The 18710-nt window shown below is 45.1% G+C and overlaps 1 protein-coding gene across 7 annotated transcripts in view; it reads right to left on the reverse strand.

Annotated features, from left to right (window-relative positions):
• Positions 1 to 18710, reverse strand: part of PATJ (PATJ crumbs cell polarity complex component) — a 446647-nt gene that overhangs the window by 227492 nt on the left and 200445 nt on the right. For 6 of the 7 annotated variants that reach the window (XM_063939224.1, XM_063939227.1, XM_063939222.1 and 3 more), the window contains exon 19: positions 147 to 356. The exons of the other annotated variant lie outside the window; for it this stretch is intronic. In XM_063939224.1, the coding sequence (XP_063795294.1) occupies positions 147 to 356 (210 nt within the window). The remainder of the gene's footprint in view (positions 1 to 146; positions 357 to 18710) is intronic. 7 annotated transcript variants of the gene reach the window in all.

Here is an 18710-nt window from a genome sequence, read left to right on the forward strand (position 1 = left end):
TTAGAATTTGGAAGAATAGAAATTTGATTTAAAGTTTTATGGCATACAAATGATTGTTCCTGGAATTTCAGCAATATGCTAATGATCGTTATCGATGTGGAATTACTTGAATTAATTAGTGCAGCGTGCTGCCGTTTGGCTCTTACCACCAATGGCTTGCAAATGCCAACGAGAACCCTTCCAGGTGGCACAGATGTTAATATTTGTACAGCATCGTCCAACGAAGCATTGTCCATAAAACTGTCATTTACAAAGACCAAGCGGTCACCAGGCAATATCTGGCCGCTCTCCTCAGCCACTCCACCTGCTACCAGAGACTGAATGACAATCACCGTCCTTGTTGGGTCTATAGGATCCTGAAGATTGAGCCAAAAACCAAAACAGTGAGAAGAGATCAGGTGGAGTTTAGGTCTTCTGTCACATGCTAATTCTGTCATTAACCCCAGGACTGAATTGGGCGGTAGTAAGAAACTGATTAGGTGGCGGATTCTGAAATTGGAACGGGAGGTCTGGATACAAAAGGTTGAAATTAAATGGAGTTTTCGAGGAAAAAAAACAGGAAAGTTGCAAGTTGCAATATTTTAAATCAGCTCTACTCAATCTGCTTCTACATCTGTAAATCGAAAATCTGTCCCTAATGAAAAACATACGTTACCATTAAACGGGTCCCGCGGGACACAGAGGAATAAAAATCAAAACATTTCAATTTCAAAAAAAAAATTGCATACACACTGGGCGACACACTAGACAATATGAACGATAACACTTTTTTTTTTAAAGATCTATTGCTCATATCGTCTAGTGTGCCTGAACGATGCGCGCACCCACGGGTCATTCTCGTTCAGGCATTATCTACTGAACATGCAGCTCAACTTTAGCTATAGCGTTGAGCTGCATGTTCAGGGGATGCAAAGGATGACGTCACTGAACGATATCGGTCATCGATCTAGTTCAGTGTCACTGGTGTATTTATAATGGGTACAGTGTGTGCGGTGCACACGGGGCCCCTGGGGGCCCACAACGCACATCCTACACCCATTAATTGAAATACTTACCCTCCAGAGTCCCAATCACTGGGAAAATGGCGTCATTTTCCCAGTGATTCACGCATGCGCAATAAGAAAATCACTTGGAAAATGGCACCGCGCACGCGCTGTAGACTCTGGGACCCTAGTGCCCAGAGTTTACACAGCGCTACAGAGGAGGGGGCCCAGGCGGAGCCGCCTCCTCTCTAGAAACGCTCCTGTTCAGTGTGTATGCACCAGCGATCTCCCTTAATTAGCAAACAGCGATATAGCGCTATTGCTAACTAGGGGAGGTCGCCCAGTGTGTAACCGGCTTTAGGTAAAATGGGGTTCGTTTAGGACAGTGAAGGGGGAAAGAAACAACCAAAAACCTATTACAATTTAGAAGGTAAATACATAATAAAATAAGTTATAAAATTATTTGCAATTCATGGTTGACAGAGAAGCATTTATTCATTTTTCTACATCAAATGTCTTTTATTACAGCAATTTTATAATCTTCTTTTGTCTGTGTTTCCGGTACTGTGGTCCCCATCAGAAATTGGATATAATTATCAGTTTAAATATTTTGGCCCCCATTTATCAAGCCTTGGAGAGTGATAAAATTGCACAGAGATAAAGTACCAACCAATCAGTTCCTAACTGCCATATTACAGGCTGTGTTTGAAAAATGACAGTTAGGAGCTGATTGGTTGGTTCTTTCTCTCTCTACATGGCTTGATAAATCTGGGCCTTTATACGGAAATAGGTAAAGTATCATCAGTCAGGACATTTCCGCCCAGCTAGCTGGTAATTGGCCAGCATAATACCACCTGATACACACAAACCTCTATTGCAGGGGTTCTCAAACTCGGTCCTCAGGACCCCACACAGTGCATGTTTTGCAGGTAACCCAGCAGGTGCACAGGTGTATTAATTACTCCCCGACACATTTTCAAAGGTCCACAGGTGGAGTTAATGATGTCACTTGTGATTCTGTGAGGAGACCTGCAAAACATGCACCGTGTGGGGTCCTGAGGACCGAGTTTGAGAACCTGTGCTCTATTGTATGCTCTGTAGTGACAGAGCTGTTTGGTTAAGGAATAAACTCATAATGACAACTGTGGTGATAGATTGGGGGGGGGGGGGGGGGAAGGATACACAAAGTAAATATCAAATATGGCTTTTAGTGCTGCAAAAGCAGACGGAGGCTTGAAAAGAGCACAGTATTTATATGATAACAAATACACCCAGGAAGCGGCAATATTTATACAATAACTGCATTAAGGATTTAAGAGTAACCATATAAAAATAAACCAAGCAGGAAATAACAAGACACTAGAAAATAAAAAAACATTGCAACGTAATATGTGCTTCTGATAAGAAACAGGGGGGGTGTGGATCATCAAATCGACAGTGTCTAGGTCGACCACTATAGGTTGACAGTCACTAGGTCGACAGGGTTAGAAGGTCGACAGGGTTTCTAGGTCAACATGTGCTAGGTCGACAGGTCAAAAAGGTCGACATGAGTTTTTTTTTTATTTATTGTGTCGTTTTCTTCGTAGAGTGACCGGAAACCCCAATTAGTGCACCGTGTCCCCTCGCATGGCTCGCTTCGCTCGGCACAGATTACCATTCCAATCGTAGTCCAAGTAGTCGTTAAGTATGAAAAAGTTCAAAAAAATAAAACATTTTTTTTAAAAACTCATGTCGACCTTTTGACCTGTCGACCTAGCACATTTTGACATAGAAACCCTGTCGACCTAGTGACTGTCTACCTATAGTGGTCGACCTAAACATTGTCGACCTAGACAGTGTCGATCTACAGACTGGATCCCGAAACAGAGGTATGTACTCTTTGTAGGTTCATTATGTTACATTTCAAAACATTGTGCGTTGACACCCTCCATACACCCCAGTAGTGCTAATGCTTCTATGATTGCATTTATGAACGCTTATGACGATACGGTTGAGGACAATACAAACCTCTCAGACACCTAGGGGTGCCTGCGTATCCGTGACACACTGTATATACACACACAAACACAGCAATGTGTAACACTATAAGTCAACAACACGTGAAAGGGAGGAAGATAAAATCAGACAAGTCCTGAAAAATGGGGGAAGAAGCCCAAAGGGTTAATCCAATACACGGCCCATTGAACGACTTTACAATGGAATCCTCAGTCAGCAGGATCTGGAGGGTAAAGCCACAACACATGTCTTGTTGGGATAGTTGGTGAGGTGAGACAATAACCCGGCTGCAGAGTCTTGACAGATCCCCAGATTATCTATTGTTGTGTCCAGGTTTACTATAATTATTACCAGTTATTTATATAGCGCACACATATTCCGCAGCGCTGTACAGAGAATATTTGCCCATTCACATCAGTCCCTGCCCCAGTGAAGCTTACAATCTATATTCCCTATCATATGTACACACAGACACATTCACGCTAGGGTTAATTTTGTTGGGAGCCAATTAACCTACCAGTATATTTTTGGATTGTGGGAGGAAACCGGAGCACCCTGAGGAAACCCACGCAAGTATGGGGAGAATATACAAACTCCACACAGTTGGGGCCATGGTGGGAATCGAACCCATGACCTCAGTGCTGTGAGGCAGTAATGCTAACCATTACACCATCCGTACTGCCCAATGCCTTATGGGTAGGCGTACCATACTATCCCTTTAAACTGGGACACATATGAATTACACAGGTTCTGTGGCTGATTAACAGCAGGTGGAATTCAGGTTTGAACTCGGCTAGAGCCACAGAACCTGTGTAATTCATGAGTGTCCCGGTTTAAAGGGATAGTATGGTAAGCCTACTTATGGGTAAATATAGAATAGAATACAGGGAAAAAAAAAATCGCCAATGGTTTGCAATACTGAACGGTTTCTTCTGCAACATCTACATAACTAACAGCGTTAGTGACCGACACTGAAGTAGCGTTTTGGAAAATTATAAGACGGCAAATAAACCCTCTGGACCCCTAATGTCTAATGCATGCACCCCAAAATGCCACAATTAAATAGTTTTTTACCTATGTATCATACATTTGTATTGCAATGGCTGGTTTTCATTTGCAGATGAAACCCCCCAGTAAATTACGCTGACCGCGCGTTGTTTTTCTCTGTGCCAATGTCACCGGGAGGTTTTATCCGGAGAACAGAGGATTTGCACCTGTGACATCGGCCAAGTCAAGGACAGCCAGAAGGCTATTAAGGTGCAGGACTAAAAGTTAGAGAGACTCAAATGACCTAGATGTATACCCATCAATTACAATTAGCATTCATTAGCTGGGATAAAACCGCATACTTTTTTTTTTGTTAAACGATAAAATTCCATTCTTACAATTATACGCCACCACTCTGCAAATAAGCTGCAGCACTTTAAACTGCATACAGCCCCCTCTGCGTCTCCTCAATTAACATCAAAGCAAAGGGGGTGTAGCAGATATAACCCTGAAAAATGTGCTGCTCTGCCTATTTTGCAGCTTAAACAGACGTGCCTTGGAGTAGACTGAATTGATCCATTAGGTTGATGGAAAACTTAAGCACATATGCTGACTCAGGAGAACTTCAGAATATTCTCTGAGCGAAGATATATGTGTATTGGCCAAGAGAGGGCAGTAACGATCAATAATTCCCAACAAATGCAGAAACAGCAGTCGTCACTTTTCTGATGTGCGCAGCACAAACTGCTGAAGGACACACTTTTTTTTTTCTTATTTAAAGAACACATTTCTCACTGGGTTACAAAGCCACCTCCACCCTCTGCCGAGCCCGGAGGAGAACATATAAAAGACACCGTAAACCATTTCCTTAACACGTTTAATAATGTAAGTGTAAACAACTGAAGGGAAATTCGGATGTCAATATCTCAATGCAAACTCCAAGGGCACTTTTTGCAGGAAATGAAGCGGCCTGCGCTGCTGGGGGGCAGAACATACAAAGGGCCATAGGCATGATCACAGCAGGAGGGCACCTACAGGGATCCGTATAAAATATAACGGAGGCTGGCGTGTCTGCTGTCAGTATACTGACAGCGGCATCCTGGCCGCCAGTATGTCGGCAGTGGGGCAGGCGCAAAGAGTCCCCCTTGAGGGTTCTATTCCCATTCTTTTGGTGTTGTGGACACCCATGAGTGGGAATAGCCCCTGTGCGCCGGGACTCGGGCTGTCGGCACTGTCCGCTGTCGGGATTCGGGCGTCGGTATCCTGCCCGCCCGGGAGCCCGTCAGCCAGCAAATTAACTGCATCCCCATTTACAGGGTGTTTACTGTTTAGTAAATCTGGATGAGACCTGTTTTATGCCGCGTAAGTTACTAATATGGAGAATTTCACCACCAAGAACAAGAAGTTGTCAGTACAGAACACCAGCATATACCATACAGAATAACATAAACTGGTCTATGCAACTCACACAGAATAATCCCCCAGCACACTGATGCAAACCAGTATAAAGCAGTCACTCTATGGGGTCAATCCAATTAGGAGTGAGTTTGCGAAAGTGAGTTTATTACTTTATTCCATGAAACTCAGATACGTCACACAAATGTGCACATCCGAGAATTGCAGGCTCCCATTAGAAATGCCAATTTTGCTGCATGATGGTCTAAAAGTTCATAAAAAGTTGTAATAAATACGTTTACCGCTCATCTGCTAGTTATAAAACCCCTCTCCTATCAATACAACACCTCCACATACCTGCCCCACATCCTTTAAGCCACAGGTTCTCAAACTCGGTCCTTAGGACCCCACACAGTTCATGTTTTCCAGGTCTCCCCGCAAAATCGCAATTAGATCCACCTGTGGATCTTTTAAAATGTGTCAGTGAGTAATGAATATACAGTCCCTGTGCACCTGCTGGGTGACCTGGAAAACATGATCTGTTTGGGGTTCTGAGGACAGAGTTTGAGAACCACTAACACTGACAGCAGATTCATATTCTCTTTTTTTCATACATACTGTCAGTATCTGACAATCTATCCTGACATCCTTTTATGTCTATTCTGAGATCTGGAACTGTTGATAACTGCTGGAATGTACACAAGGTCTCTGTGATCCGTGAAAAAGTACAATAGAGTTTACATGTACTCTCTTCATCTGTGACTAGGCAGTTGTTAATTCAAGAACTGTGTGGGGTTCTCTTGTGGGTTTTATTTTATACCAGAGTCTGGTACTTCCAGATATAATTACCGATACTTACACTCTGAATGATTTGTGAATAAGCACCGTTACTGTTATTCTCTACATAATTGCTATTATTATGGTTATTCTCTACATAATTGCTATTTTAGAAATAATAACCAGATTTTGGACCTTAACAATTCCTCAAATGCATAGGTGCGCTGTTTGAAGTCCAACCCAGGACCATTAATATGATACCAACACTCCCGCTATCCCTGCCGTATAATTTTATCTATACTGATATTTAACGGTTCATTTTCTACTTTTTTTTCTCTTTCGTTAGGGGACTATGGTGGTCATTCAGAGTTGTTCACTAGCTGCAATCGTTCGCTGTGCAGCGATGTGGCAGAAAAAAACGGCACTTCTGTGCATGCGTATGCGGTGCAATGCGCATGCGTGACATACTTTCACAATGGCCAATGTAGTTTCACACAAGGTCTAGCGAAGCTTTTCTGTCGCACTGCTGGTCGCAGAGTGATTGACATGAAGGGGGAGTTTCTGGGTGTCAACTGACCGTTTTCAGGGAGTGTTCAAAAAAACGCAGGCGTGCCAGGAAAAACGCAGGCGTGGCTGAACGAACGCAGGGCGTGTTTGTGACGTCAAAACAGGAACTGAACAGTCTGAAGTGATCGCAAGTGCTGAGTAGGTCTGAAGCTGTACAATTTTTTTTGTAACCGCTCTGCGATCCTTTCGTTCGCACTTCTGCTAAGCTAAAATACACTCCCAGAGGGTGGCGGCCTAGCATTTGCACGGCTGCTACAAACTGCTAGCGAGCGATCAACTCGGAATGACCACCTATATTTTAACTAGAGATGAGCGGGTTCGGATTTACTCTGTTCTTAACGCCAGAGTTATCGCAAGTACTTTTTTTCTGGATTTTTCTTATTGGCTAACCAAAACATGTGACGTCCGTGAGCCAATAAGGAGATTCGGGTAAATCAGAGTAAAACCGAACCCGCTCATCTTTAATTTTAACTAAAGAATTAAAATATAATTTTTATATCTCTATAACATCACAGACAAATTTGTTCATTATATACCCCTTCTATTTCTAAGAGTGCGCCAAACAAAGTCTTCTCTCTTCTCCTTGTTTGTACAGTAAGATATATATTGACTTTTTGGTGCACCACCAGCAGTAAAAATAGGGACAGTTTAGTCACACTATCTCACGAACGCTAGTTCTCTTTTCTAAGTTTTAGTTTATTCTGCAATCTATTTCTTTGATAACTGGTGCAGAGTTACACCCCTTTCTTTACGTATGAGGTGTTTGGGTGTGAGTAGTATAGGATGGAGTAGGGTAGGTGTGAGGGTGTATCATTGTAGGTAGTATAGGTGGGAGTAGGGTAGGTGTAAGGGTGTAAGTGTGAGTAGTATAGGTGGGAGTAGGGTAGGTGTGAGGGTGTATTAGTGTAGGTAGTATAGGTGGGAGTAGTGTAGGTGTGAGGGTGTATTAGTGTAGGTAGTATAGGTGGGAGTAGGGTAGGTGTGAGGGTGTATTAGTGTTAGTAGTATAGGTGGGAGTAGGGTAGGTGTGAGGGTGTATTAGTGTTAGTAGTATAGGTGGGAGTAGGGTAGGTGTGAGGGTGTATTAGTGTGGGCAGTATAGGTGGGAGTAGGGTAGGTGTGAGGGTATATTAGTGTTAGTAGTATAGGTGGGAGTAGGGTAGGTGTGAGGGTGTATTAGTGTTAGTAGTATAGGTGGGAGTAGGGTAGGTGTGAGGGTGTATTAGTGTTAGTAGTATAGGTGGGAGTAAGGTAGGTGTGAGGGTGTATTAGTGTGGGTAGTATAGGTGGAAGTATGGTAGGTGTGAGGGTGTATTAGTGTTAGTAGTATAGGTGGGAGTATGGTAGGCGTGAGGGTGTATGAGTGTGAGTAGTATAGGTGGGAGTAGTGTAGGTGTGAGGGTGTATGAGTGTGAGTAGTATAGGTGGGAGTAGTGTAGGTGTGAGGGTGTAAGAGTGTGAGTAGTATAGGTGGGAGTAGGGTAGGTGTGCGGGTGTATGAGTGTTAGTAGTATAGGTGGGAGTAGGGTAGGTGTGCGGGTGTATGAGTGTTAGTAGTATAGGTGGGAGTAGGGTAGGTGTGCGGGTGTATGAGTGTTAGTAGTATAGGTGGGAGTAGGGTAGGTGTGAGGGTGTATGAGTGTGAGTAGTACAGGTGGGAGTAGGGTAGGTGTGAGGGTGTATGAGTGTGAGTAGTATAGGTGGGAGTAGGGTAGGTGTGAGGGTGTATGAGTGTTAGTAGTATAGGATGGAGTAGGGTAGGTGTGAGGGTGTATGAGTGTGAGTAGTATAGGTGGGAGTAGGGTAGGTGTGCGGGTATATGAGTGTTAGTAGTATAGGTGGGAGTAGGGTAGGTGTACGGGTGTATTAGTGTGAGTAGAAAAGGTGGGAGTAGGGTAGGTGTGAGGGTGTATGAGTGTTAGTAGTATAGGTGGGAGTAGAGTAGGAGTAAGGGTGTATTAGTGTGAGTAGTATAGGTGGGAGTAGGGTAGGTGTGAGGGTGTATGAGTGTGAGTAGTATAGGTGGGAGTAGGGTAGGTGTGAGGGTGTATCAGTGTAGGTAGTATAGGATGGAGTAGGGTAGGTGTGAGGGTGTATCAGTGTAGGTAGTATAGGTGGGAGTAGGGTAGGTGTGAGGGTACATCAGTATGAGTAGTATAGGTGGGAGTAGGGTAGGTGTGCGGGTGTATGAGTGTGAGTAGTATAGGTGGGAGTAGGGTAGGTGTGAGGGTGTATGAGTGTTAGTAGTATAGGTGTGAGTAGGGCAGGTGTGAGGGTGTATTAGTGTGAGTAGTATAGGTGGGAGTAGGGTAGGTGTGAGGGTGTATTAGTGTGAGTAGTATAGGTGGGAGTAGGGTAGGTGTGAGGGTGTATTAGTGTGAGTAGTATAGGTGGGAGTAGGGTAGGTGTGAGGGTGTATTAGTGTGGGGAGTAGGGTAGGTGTGAGGGTGTATTAGTGTGAGTAGTATAGGTGGGAGTAGTGTAGGTGTGAGGGTTTATTAGTGTGAGTAGTATAGGTGGGAGTAGGGTAGGTGTGAGGGTGTATTAGTGTGAGTAGTACAGGTGGGAGTAGGGTAGGTGTGAGGGTGTATTAGTGTGTGTAGTATAGGTGGGAGTAGGGTAGGTGTGAGGGTGCATTAGTGTGTGTAGTATAGGTGGGAGTAGGGTAGGTGTGAGGGTGTATGAGTGTGAGTAGTATAGTGGGAGTAGGGTAGGTGTGAGGGTGTATGAGTGTGAGTAGTATAGTGGGAGTAGGGTAGGTGTGAGGGTGTATGAGTGTGAGTAGTATAGGTGGGAGTAGGTTAGGTGTGAGGGTGTATCAGTGTAGGTAGTATAGGATGGAGTAGGGTAGGTGTGAAGGTGTATGAGTGTTAGTAGTATAGGTGGGAGTAGGGTAGGTGTGAGGGTGTATCAGTGTAGGTAGTATAGGATGGAGTAGGGTAGGTGTGAAGGTGTATGAGTGTTAGTAGTATAGGTGGGAGTAGGGTAGGTGTGCGGGTGTATGAGTGTGAGTAGTATAGGATGGAGTAGTGTAGGTGTGAGGGTTTATTAGTGTGAGTAGTATAGGTGGGAGTAGGGTAGGTGTGCGGGTGTATGAGTGTGAGTAGTATAGGATGGAGTAGGGTAGGTGTGCGGGTGTATTAGTGTGAGTAGTACAGGTGGGAGTAGGGTAGGTGTGAGGGTGTATGAGTGTGAGTAGTATAGGTGGGAGTAGTGTAGATGTGAGGGTGTATGAGTGTGAGTAGTATAGGTGGGAGTAGGGTAGGTGTGAGGGTGTATGAGTGTTAGTAGTATAGGTGGGAGTAGGGTAGGTGTGAGGGTGTATGAGTGTGAGTAGTATAGGTGGGAGTAGTGTAGGTGTGAGGGTGTATGAGTGTGAGTAGTATAGGTGGGAGTAGTGTAGGTGTGAGGGTGTATGAGTGTGAGTAGTATAGGTGGGAGTAGTGTAGGTGTGCGGGTGTATGAGTGTGAGTAGTATAGGTGGGAGTAGGGTAGGTGTGCGGGTGTATGAGTGTTAGTAGTATAGGTGGGAGTAGGGTAGGTGTGAGGGTGTATTAGTGTTAGTAGTATAGGTGTGAGGGTGTATTAGTGTTAGTAGTATAGGTGGGAGTAAGGTAGGTGTGAGGGTGTATTAGTGTGGGTAGTATAGGTGGGAGTATGGTAGGTGTGAGGGTGTATTAGTGTTAGTAGTATAGGTGGGAGTAGGGTAGGTGTGAGGGTGTATTAGTGTGGGTAATATAGGATGGAGTAGGGTAGGTGTGAGGGTGTATTAGTGTTAGTAGTATAGGTGGGAGTAGGGTAGGTGTGAGGGTGTATTAGTGTTAGTAGTATAGGTGGGAGTAGGGTAGGTGTGAGGGTGTATTAGTCTTAGTAGTATAGGTGGGAGTAGGGTAGGTGTGAGGGTGTATTAGTGTGGGTAGTATAGGTGGGAGTATGGTAGGTGTGAGGGTGTATTAGTGTGGGTAGTATAGGTGGGAGTACTGTAGGTGTGAGGGTGTATGAGTGCGAGTAGTATAGGATGGAGTATGGTAGGCGTGAGTAGTATAGGTGGGAGTAGTGTAGGTGTGAGGGTGTATGAGTGTGAGTAGTATAGGTGGGAGTAGTGTAGGTGTGAGGGTGTATGAGTGTGAGTAGTATAGGTGGGAGTAGTGTAGGTGTGCGGGTGTATGAGTGTGAGTAGTATAGGTGGGAGTAGGGTAGGTGTGCGGGTGTATGAGTGTTAGTAGTATAGGTGGGAGTAGGGTAGGTGTGCGGGTGTATGAGTGTTAGTAGTATAGGTGGGAGTAGGGTAGGTGTACGGGTGTATTAGTGTGAGTAGAAAAGGTGGGAGTAGGGTAGGTGTGAGGGTGTATGAGTGTTAGTAGTATAGGTGGGAGTAGAGTAGGAGTGAGGGTGTATTAGTGTGAGTAGTATAGGTGGGAGTAGGGTAGGTGTGAGGGTGTATGAGTGTGAGTAGTATAGGTGGGAGTAGGGTAGGTGTGAGGGTGTATCAGTGTACGTAGTATAGGATGGAGTAGGGTAGGTGTGAGGGTTTATTAGTGTGAGTAGTATAGGTGGGAGTAGGGTAGGTGTGAGGGTGTATTAGTGTGAGTAGTATAGGTGGGAGTAGGGTAGGTGTGAGGGTATATCAGTGTAGGTAGTATAGGATGGAGTAGGGTAGGTGTGAGGGTATATCAGTATGAGTAGTATAGGTGGGAGTAGGGTAGGTGTGCGGGTGTATGAGTGTGAGTAGTATAGGTGGGAGTAGGGTAGGTGTGAGGGTGTATGAGTGTTAGTAGTATAGGTGGGAGTAGGGCAGGTGTGAGGGTGTATTAGTGTGAGTAGTATAGGTGGGAGTAGGGTAGGTGTGAGGGTGTATTAGTGTGAGTAGTATAGGTGGGAGTAGGGTAGGTGTGAGGGTGTATTAGTGTGAGTAGTATAGGTGGGAGTAGGGTAGGTGTGAGGGTGTATTAGTGTGAGTAGTATAGGTGGGAGTAGGGTAGGTGTGAGGGTGTATTAGTGTGAGTAGTATAGGTGGGAGTAGGGTAGGTGTGAGGGTGTATTAGTGTGAGTAGTATAGGTGGGAGTAGGGTAGGTGTGAGGGTGTATTAGTGTGTGTAGTATAGGTGGGAGTAGGGTAGGTGTGAGGGTGTATTAGTGTGTGTAGTATAGGTGGGAGTAGGGTAGGTGTGAGGGTGTATGAGCGTGAGTAGTATAGGTGGGAGTAGTGTAGGTGTGAGGGTGTATGAGTGTGAGTAGTATAGGTGGGAGTAGGGTAGGTGTGAGGGTGTATTAGTGTTAGTAGTATAGGTGGGAGTAGGGTAGGTGTGAGGGTGTATGAGTGTGAGTAGTATAGGTGGGAGTAGGGTAGGTGTGAGGGTGTATCAGTGTAGGTAGTATAGGATGGAGTAGGGTAGGTGTGAAGGTGTATGAGTGTTAGTAGTATAGGTGGGAGTAGGGTAGGTGTGCGGGTGTATGAGTGTGAGTAGTATAGGATGGAGTAGTGTAGGTGTGAGGGTTTATTAGTGTGAGTAGTATAGGTGGGAGTAGGGTAGGTGTGCGGGTGTATGAGTGTGAGTAGTATAGGATGGAGTAGGGTAGGTGTGCGGATGTATTAGTGTGAGTAGTACAGGTGGGAGTAGGGTAGGTGTGAGGGTGTATGAGTGTGAGTAGTATAGGTGGGAGTAGTGTAGATGTGAGGGTGTATGAGTGTGAGTAGTATAGGTGGGAGTAGGGTAGGTGTGAGGGTGTATGAGTGTTAGTAGTATAGGTGGGAGTAGGGTAGGTGTGAGGGTGTATGAGTGTGAGTAGTATAGGTGGGAGTAGTGTAGATGTGAGGGTGTATGAGTGTGAGTAGTATAGGTGGGAGTAGGGTAGGTGTGAGGGTGTATGAGTGTTAGTAGTATAGGTGGGAGTAGGGTAGGTGTAGGGTAGGTGTGAGGGTGTATGTGTGTTAGTAGTATAGGTGGGAGTAGGGTAGGTGTGAGAGTGTATTAGTGTGAGTAGTATAGGTGGAGTAGGGTAGGTGTGAGGGTGTATGGTGTGTGTAGGTAGGGGGAGTAGGGTAGGTGTGAGGGTGTATTAGTGTGAGTAGTATAGGTGGGAGTAGGGTAGGTGTGAGGGTGTATCAGTGTGGGTAGTATAGGATGGAGTAGGGTAGGTGTGAGGGTGTATCAGTGTAGGTAGTATAGGATGGAGTAGGGTAGGTGTGAGGGTGTATCAGTGTAGGTAGTATAGGATGGAGTAGGGTAGGTGTGAAGGTGTATCAGTGTAGGTAGTATAGGATGGAGTAGGGTAGGTGTGAAGGTGTATCAGTGTAGGTAGTATAGGATGGAGTAGGGTAGGTGTGAAGGTGTATCAGTGTAGGTAGTATAGGATGGAGTAGGGTAGGAGTGAGGGTGTATCAGTGTAGGTAGTATAGGATGGAGTAGTATAGGATGGAGTAGGGTAGGTGTGAGGGTGTATCAGTGTAGGTAGTATAGGATGGAGTAGGGTAGGTGTGAAGGTGTATCAGTGTAGGTAGTATAGGATGGAGTAGGGTAGGTGTGAGGGTGTATCAGTGTAGGTAGTATAGGATGGAGTAGGGTATGTGTGAGGGTGTATCAGTGTAGGTAGTATAGGATGGAGTAGGGTAGGAGTGAGGGTGTATGAGTGTGAGTAGTATAGGTGGAAGTAGGGTAGGAGTGAGGGTGTATCAGTGTAGGTAGTATAGGATGGAGTAGGGTAGGTGTGAAGGTGTATCAGTGTAGGTAGTATAGGATGGAGTAGGGTAGGTGTGAGGGTGTATCAGTGTAGGTAGTATAGGATGGAGTAGGGTAGGTGTGAGGGTGTATCAGTGTAGGTAGTATAGGATGGAGTAGGGTAGGAGTGAGGGTGTATGAGTGTGAGTAGTATAGGTGGAAGTAGGGTAGGTGTGAGGGTGTATCAGTGTAGGTAGTATAGGATGGAGTAGGGTAGGTGTGAAGGTGTATCAGTGTAGGTAGTATAGGATGGAGTAGGGTAGGTGTGAGGGTGTATCAGTGTAGGTAGTATAGGATGGAGTAGGGTAGGTGTGAAGGTGTATCAGTGTAGGTAGTATAGGATGGAGTAGGGTAGGTGTGAAGGTGTATCAGTGTAGGTAGTATAGGATGGAGTAGGGTAGGTGTGAAGGTGTATCAGTGTAGGTAGTATAGGATGGAGTAGGGTAGGTGTGAAGGTGTATCAGTGTAGGTTGTATAGGATGGAGTAGGGTAGGTGTGAAGGTGTATCAGTGTAGGTAGTATAGGATGGAGTAGGGTAGGTGTGCGGGTGTATCAGTGTAGGTAGTATAGGTGGATGTAGGGTAGGTGTGCGGGTGTATCAGTGTAGGTAGTATAGGATGGAGTAGGGTAGGTGTGAGGGTGTATCAGTGTAGGTAGTATAGGATGGAGTAGTATAGGATGGAGTAGTATAGGGGGAGTAGGGTAGGTGTGAGGGTGTATTAGTGTGAGTAGTATAGGTGGGAGTAGGGTAGGTGTGAGGGTGTATCAGTGTAGGTAGTATAGGATGGAGTAGGGTAGGTGTGAAGGTGTATCAGTGTAGGTAGTATAGGATGGAGTAGGGTAGGTGTGAGGGTGTATCAGTGTAGGTAGTATAGGATGGAGTAGGGTAGGTGTGAGGGTGTATCAGTGTAGGTAGTATAGGATGGAGTAGGGTAGGTGTGCGGGTGTATCAGTGTAGGTAGTATAGGATGGAGTAGGGTAGGAGTGAGGGTGTATCAGTGTAGGTAGTATAGGATGGAGTAGTATAGGATGGAGTAGGGTAGGTGTGAGGGTGTATCAGTGTAGGTAGTATAGGATGGAGTAGGGTAGGTGTGAAGGTGTATCAGTGTAGGTAGTATAGGATGGAGTAGGGTAGGTGTGAGGGTGTATCAGTGTAGGTAGTATAGGATGGAGTAGGGTAGGTGTGAGGGTGTATCAGTGTAGGTAGTATAGGATGGAGTAGGGTAGGAGTGAGGGTGTATGAGTGTGAGTAGTATAGGTGGAAGTAGGGTAGGAGTGAGGGTGTATCAGTGTAGGTAGTATAGGATGGAGTAGGGTAGGTGTGAAGGTGTATCAGTGTAGGTAGTATAGGATGGAGTAGGGTAGGTGTGAGGGTGTATCAGTGTAGGTAGTATAGGATGGAGTAGGGTAGGAGTGAGGGTGTATCAGTGTAGGTAGTATAGGATGGAGTAGGGTAGGAGTGAGGGTGTATGAGTGTGAGTAGTATAGGTGGAAGTAGGGTAGGTGTGAGGGTGTATCAGTGTAGGTAGTATAGGATGGAGTAGGGTAGGTGTGAAGGTGTATCAGTGTAGGTAGTATAGGATGGAGTAGGGTAGGTGTGAAGGTGTATCAGTGTAGGTAGTATAGGATGGAGTAGGGTAGGTGTGAGGGTGTATCAGTGTAGGTAGCATAGGATGGAGTAGGGTAGGTGTGAGGGTGTATCAGTGTAGGTAGTATAGGATGGAGTAGGGTAGGTGTGAGGGTGTATCAGTGTAGGTAGTATAGGATGGAGTAGGGTAGGTGTGAGGGTGTATTAGTGTAGGTAGAATAGGATGTAGTATGGTAGGTGTGAAGGTGTGGGTACTATAAGTATGGTAGGTGTGAGGGTGTATCAGTGTAGGTAGTATAGGATGGAGTAGGGTAGGTGTGAAGGTGTGGGTACTATAAGCAGGATAGGTGTGAAGGTGTCACCATGCCCGCAGTGTGGCGATAGCAGTGAGTCTGCAAGGGGCTTCGTTGCGCTCACCCCCTGCCAGCATTCTGGCGGCCAGGATGCTGGCATCGGAATGCTGACCACCGGTAACCCGTACCCAACGCAATTAAACCTAAGGATGACATATAAACACAATTTACTTAATTTAATTATTTCTTTCTAAATTTCTCAATAAGAAACGTTTGTCCTAGGGGTGCCGCGATTCTAAATAGTTTGAGATCCACTGATTTAATCAGTGCAGTCAACTTATGTTGTAAACCACAGTAACCATCAGCTTTCATTAGTTGGTCTGAGTGATGACGCTTAATAGCGGATATTGGGGATCATTCCGACTTGATCGCACGCTGATGTTTTTCGCAGTCATCAGGTCACTACTGCGCATGCACCGCAATGCGCAGGTGCGTCGTACGGGTACAAAGCGGATCGTTGCTGGGCGATGGATTTAACGAAGACTCCATTCGCACAGCCGATCGCAAGGAGATTGACGGGAAGAAGGCGTTTATGGGTGTCAACTGACCGTTTTCTGGGAGTGGTAGGGAAAATGCAGGCGTGTCCAGGTGTTTGCAGGGCGGGTGTCTGACGTCAATTCCGGGACCGGACAGGCTGAAGTGATCGCAGCGGCTGAGTAAGTTCTGAGCTACTCAGAAACTGCACAAACTGTTTTTGTAGTGCTCGGCTGCACATGCGATCGCACACTTGCACAGCAAATATACCACCCCCCCCCCCCCCCCCCCCCCCGTGGGCGGCAACTATGCGTTTGCACGGCTGCAAAAAGTAGGTAGCGAGCGATCAACTCGGAATGACCCCCCCCCCTTGTATAGGTTGCATGCTACCTATACAAGGGGGGGGTCATTTCGAGTGCACAGGACAGTCTGTCATTATCTTTTGCTACCATGCTAAACTACAAATTGCTAATTATTAACATGGCATTAGAGAGAGGAATAATAAGAGTACTTCAAAATATTCCAGTTTTAAACCTACAGTAACCTAGATAAATCCTTATTTCATGTGGTTCATGAGAGGATGCCAGGTTCACATTAAGGATAGAGTCATTTATATGAAGTATAACACAGGAGTGAATTATAGTGTATTGCGATAGTATAATAACTATGCTGATTTTCAATGTGGTGAAACGTTCTCCAAAACACACACCGACTGCACCACTGTCTCCTGTCCTTTATCCAAATTGTTACCCATCCAGCCTCCACTCATAAATCCTGCTGTTTTTTACAAATTCATATTTTATACAGGATAAAATCCAGACAAGCCATCAGTAGATCTTTGACGTGATATTTTGCTCTATGCAGCTTCATAATTCTTTAAAGAGGCTTTTATAATTCAGAACAAAAAAAGAATTACTTTGGCAGAGTATGGTAACTTTTCTAATATGATAAAAAAAATAAAAAAAAATAGCGTATCAGAACATTAAAAGGGCTGCCAACCTTCAGCCAAACAGTGCTATAGAATGCTCACTGGGATAGATCAACCTGCAGCAGGAGGATTAGAATGCTCAATGGGCTAGACCAGTGTTTCCCAAACCCGGTCTTAAAGGAGCACTAACAGTTCATGTTTTCCAGGTCACCCGGCAGGTGCACTGTGTATCACCAACTGTCACATTTGAAAAGTCCACAGGTGGCCTGGAAAACATGAACTGTTAGTGCTAGTCAGAGCTGGCCCTAAGCAATATGATGCCCTAGGCAAGATTTTGGCTGGTGCCCCCCTAGTACCGCTGCTAGTTCCGCCTCTGACCCTGCACCCCTTTCCCAGCATCATCACTACTCAGTTATAGCAGTCCTCATTTTGGTGTTCCTACCCCCTGTATTTTAAATAGGAACAGTGTACACATTCGGCGTGCAGCCCAAAAATGGGCATCTTCTTTTGGGAAGGGGCATGGCCACACAATAGTACCTCCAATTCAAATTACACAACACAATAGTACAGTACCTCCAATTCACATTACGCAACACAATACTGCAACTTTATTCACATTCTATCATGTGATAGTGTCCCTTCTTCATGTTACATCATACAGTAGTACCACTTTTCCTTATATACATTACTCCTCACAGTAGTGCCCCTTATTCACATTACATCACACTGAATTGCTCCTCATTCACATTACACCACACCATATTGCTCTTTATTCACATTAGACCACACAGTAGTGCCCTTTCTATACATAATGCCACACAGTAGAGCACCTTCACATAATGCCACACATTAGTAATGCCTTTATACATATAATGCATACCACACAGTAATGCCCCTTACACATGACACACATTATTAATGTCCTTATAAACAGAATGCAGCTTACACATTATGCCAACCTTTATTAATGCCCTTATACACATGACACACATAATGCCCCTTACACACATGTTGCACATTATTAATGCATTCATACACATGACACACGTCAAATAATGCCACTTAAACATATGCCGAACACTATTGTACAACAAACCTACCCACACACAGCACTCACACGGCTGCTAACACTGTGCCCTCTGCCTCTGCTTGGATACAGATGTGTTCTCATACATCTTGCCTCAATTTACCATGCAGCTCCTGTCCAGCTTTGCTAAAGTTGGGCGCCTTTTTTGCAGAAAATGCGTATTATTTTCATTGCTATGCGACTATGACGCACAAGCAGCTTCTGCTGATTAAAATGATATGTAGCATGCCTATATTCTGTGTGCAACTGTGGCTGTATCTGCATACGAAATGCTTCCTTACAGTGATTTCCAGGAATACAGTGTAACGTAGCATTTCGTATGCATATACAGCCACAGTCACACACAGAATATGGGCATGCCGCGTATCATTTTACTCAGCAGAATCTGCTTATGCCCCTAGGCATTTGCCTAGTTTGAATATGCCTAGGACCGGCTCTGGTGCTAGTTGAGGACAGAGTTTGGGAACCACTGGACTAGACCAACTGCTGCAGTAGGATTATAATGCTCAAAAGGCTAGACAAACCTGACGCAAATGGATCAAATGTGCAATGGGCTAGATCCACCTTCAGCAGAGCGATTAGAATGCTCAATGGGCTAGACAAACCAGCAGCATGAAGATCAAAAATGCTCAATAGGCTAGACCAACCTGCTGCAGGAGGATTAGAAGGTTCACTGAGCTAGACCAACCTACACAGCCAGATGATTAGAATGCTCCCTGGGATAGACAAACCAGCGGCATGAGGATCAGAACTGCTCGATAGGTTAGACCAACCTGCACCTGTAGGATTAGAATGCTCACTAGGCAAGACAAACCTTCAGCCAGTCAGAACAATAGAACGCTCACTGGGTGAGACCA

The sequence above is a fragment of the Pseudophryne corroboree genome, chromosome 9, assembly GCF_028390025.1.
Source record: "Pseudophryne corroboree isolate aPseCor3 chromosome 9, aPseCor3.hap2, whole genome shotgun sequence".
NCBI lineage: Eukaryota > Metazoa > Chordata > Amphibia > Anura > Myobatrachidae > Pseudophryne > Pseudophryne corroboree.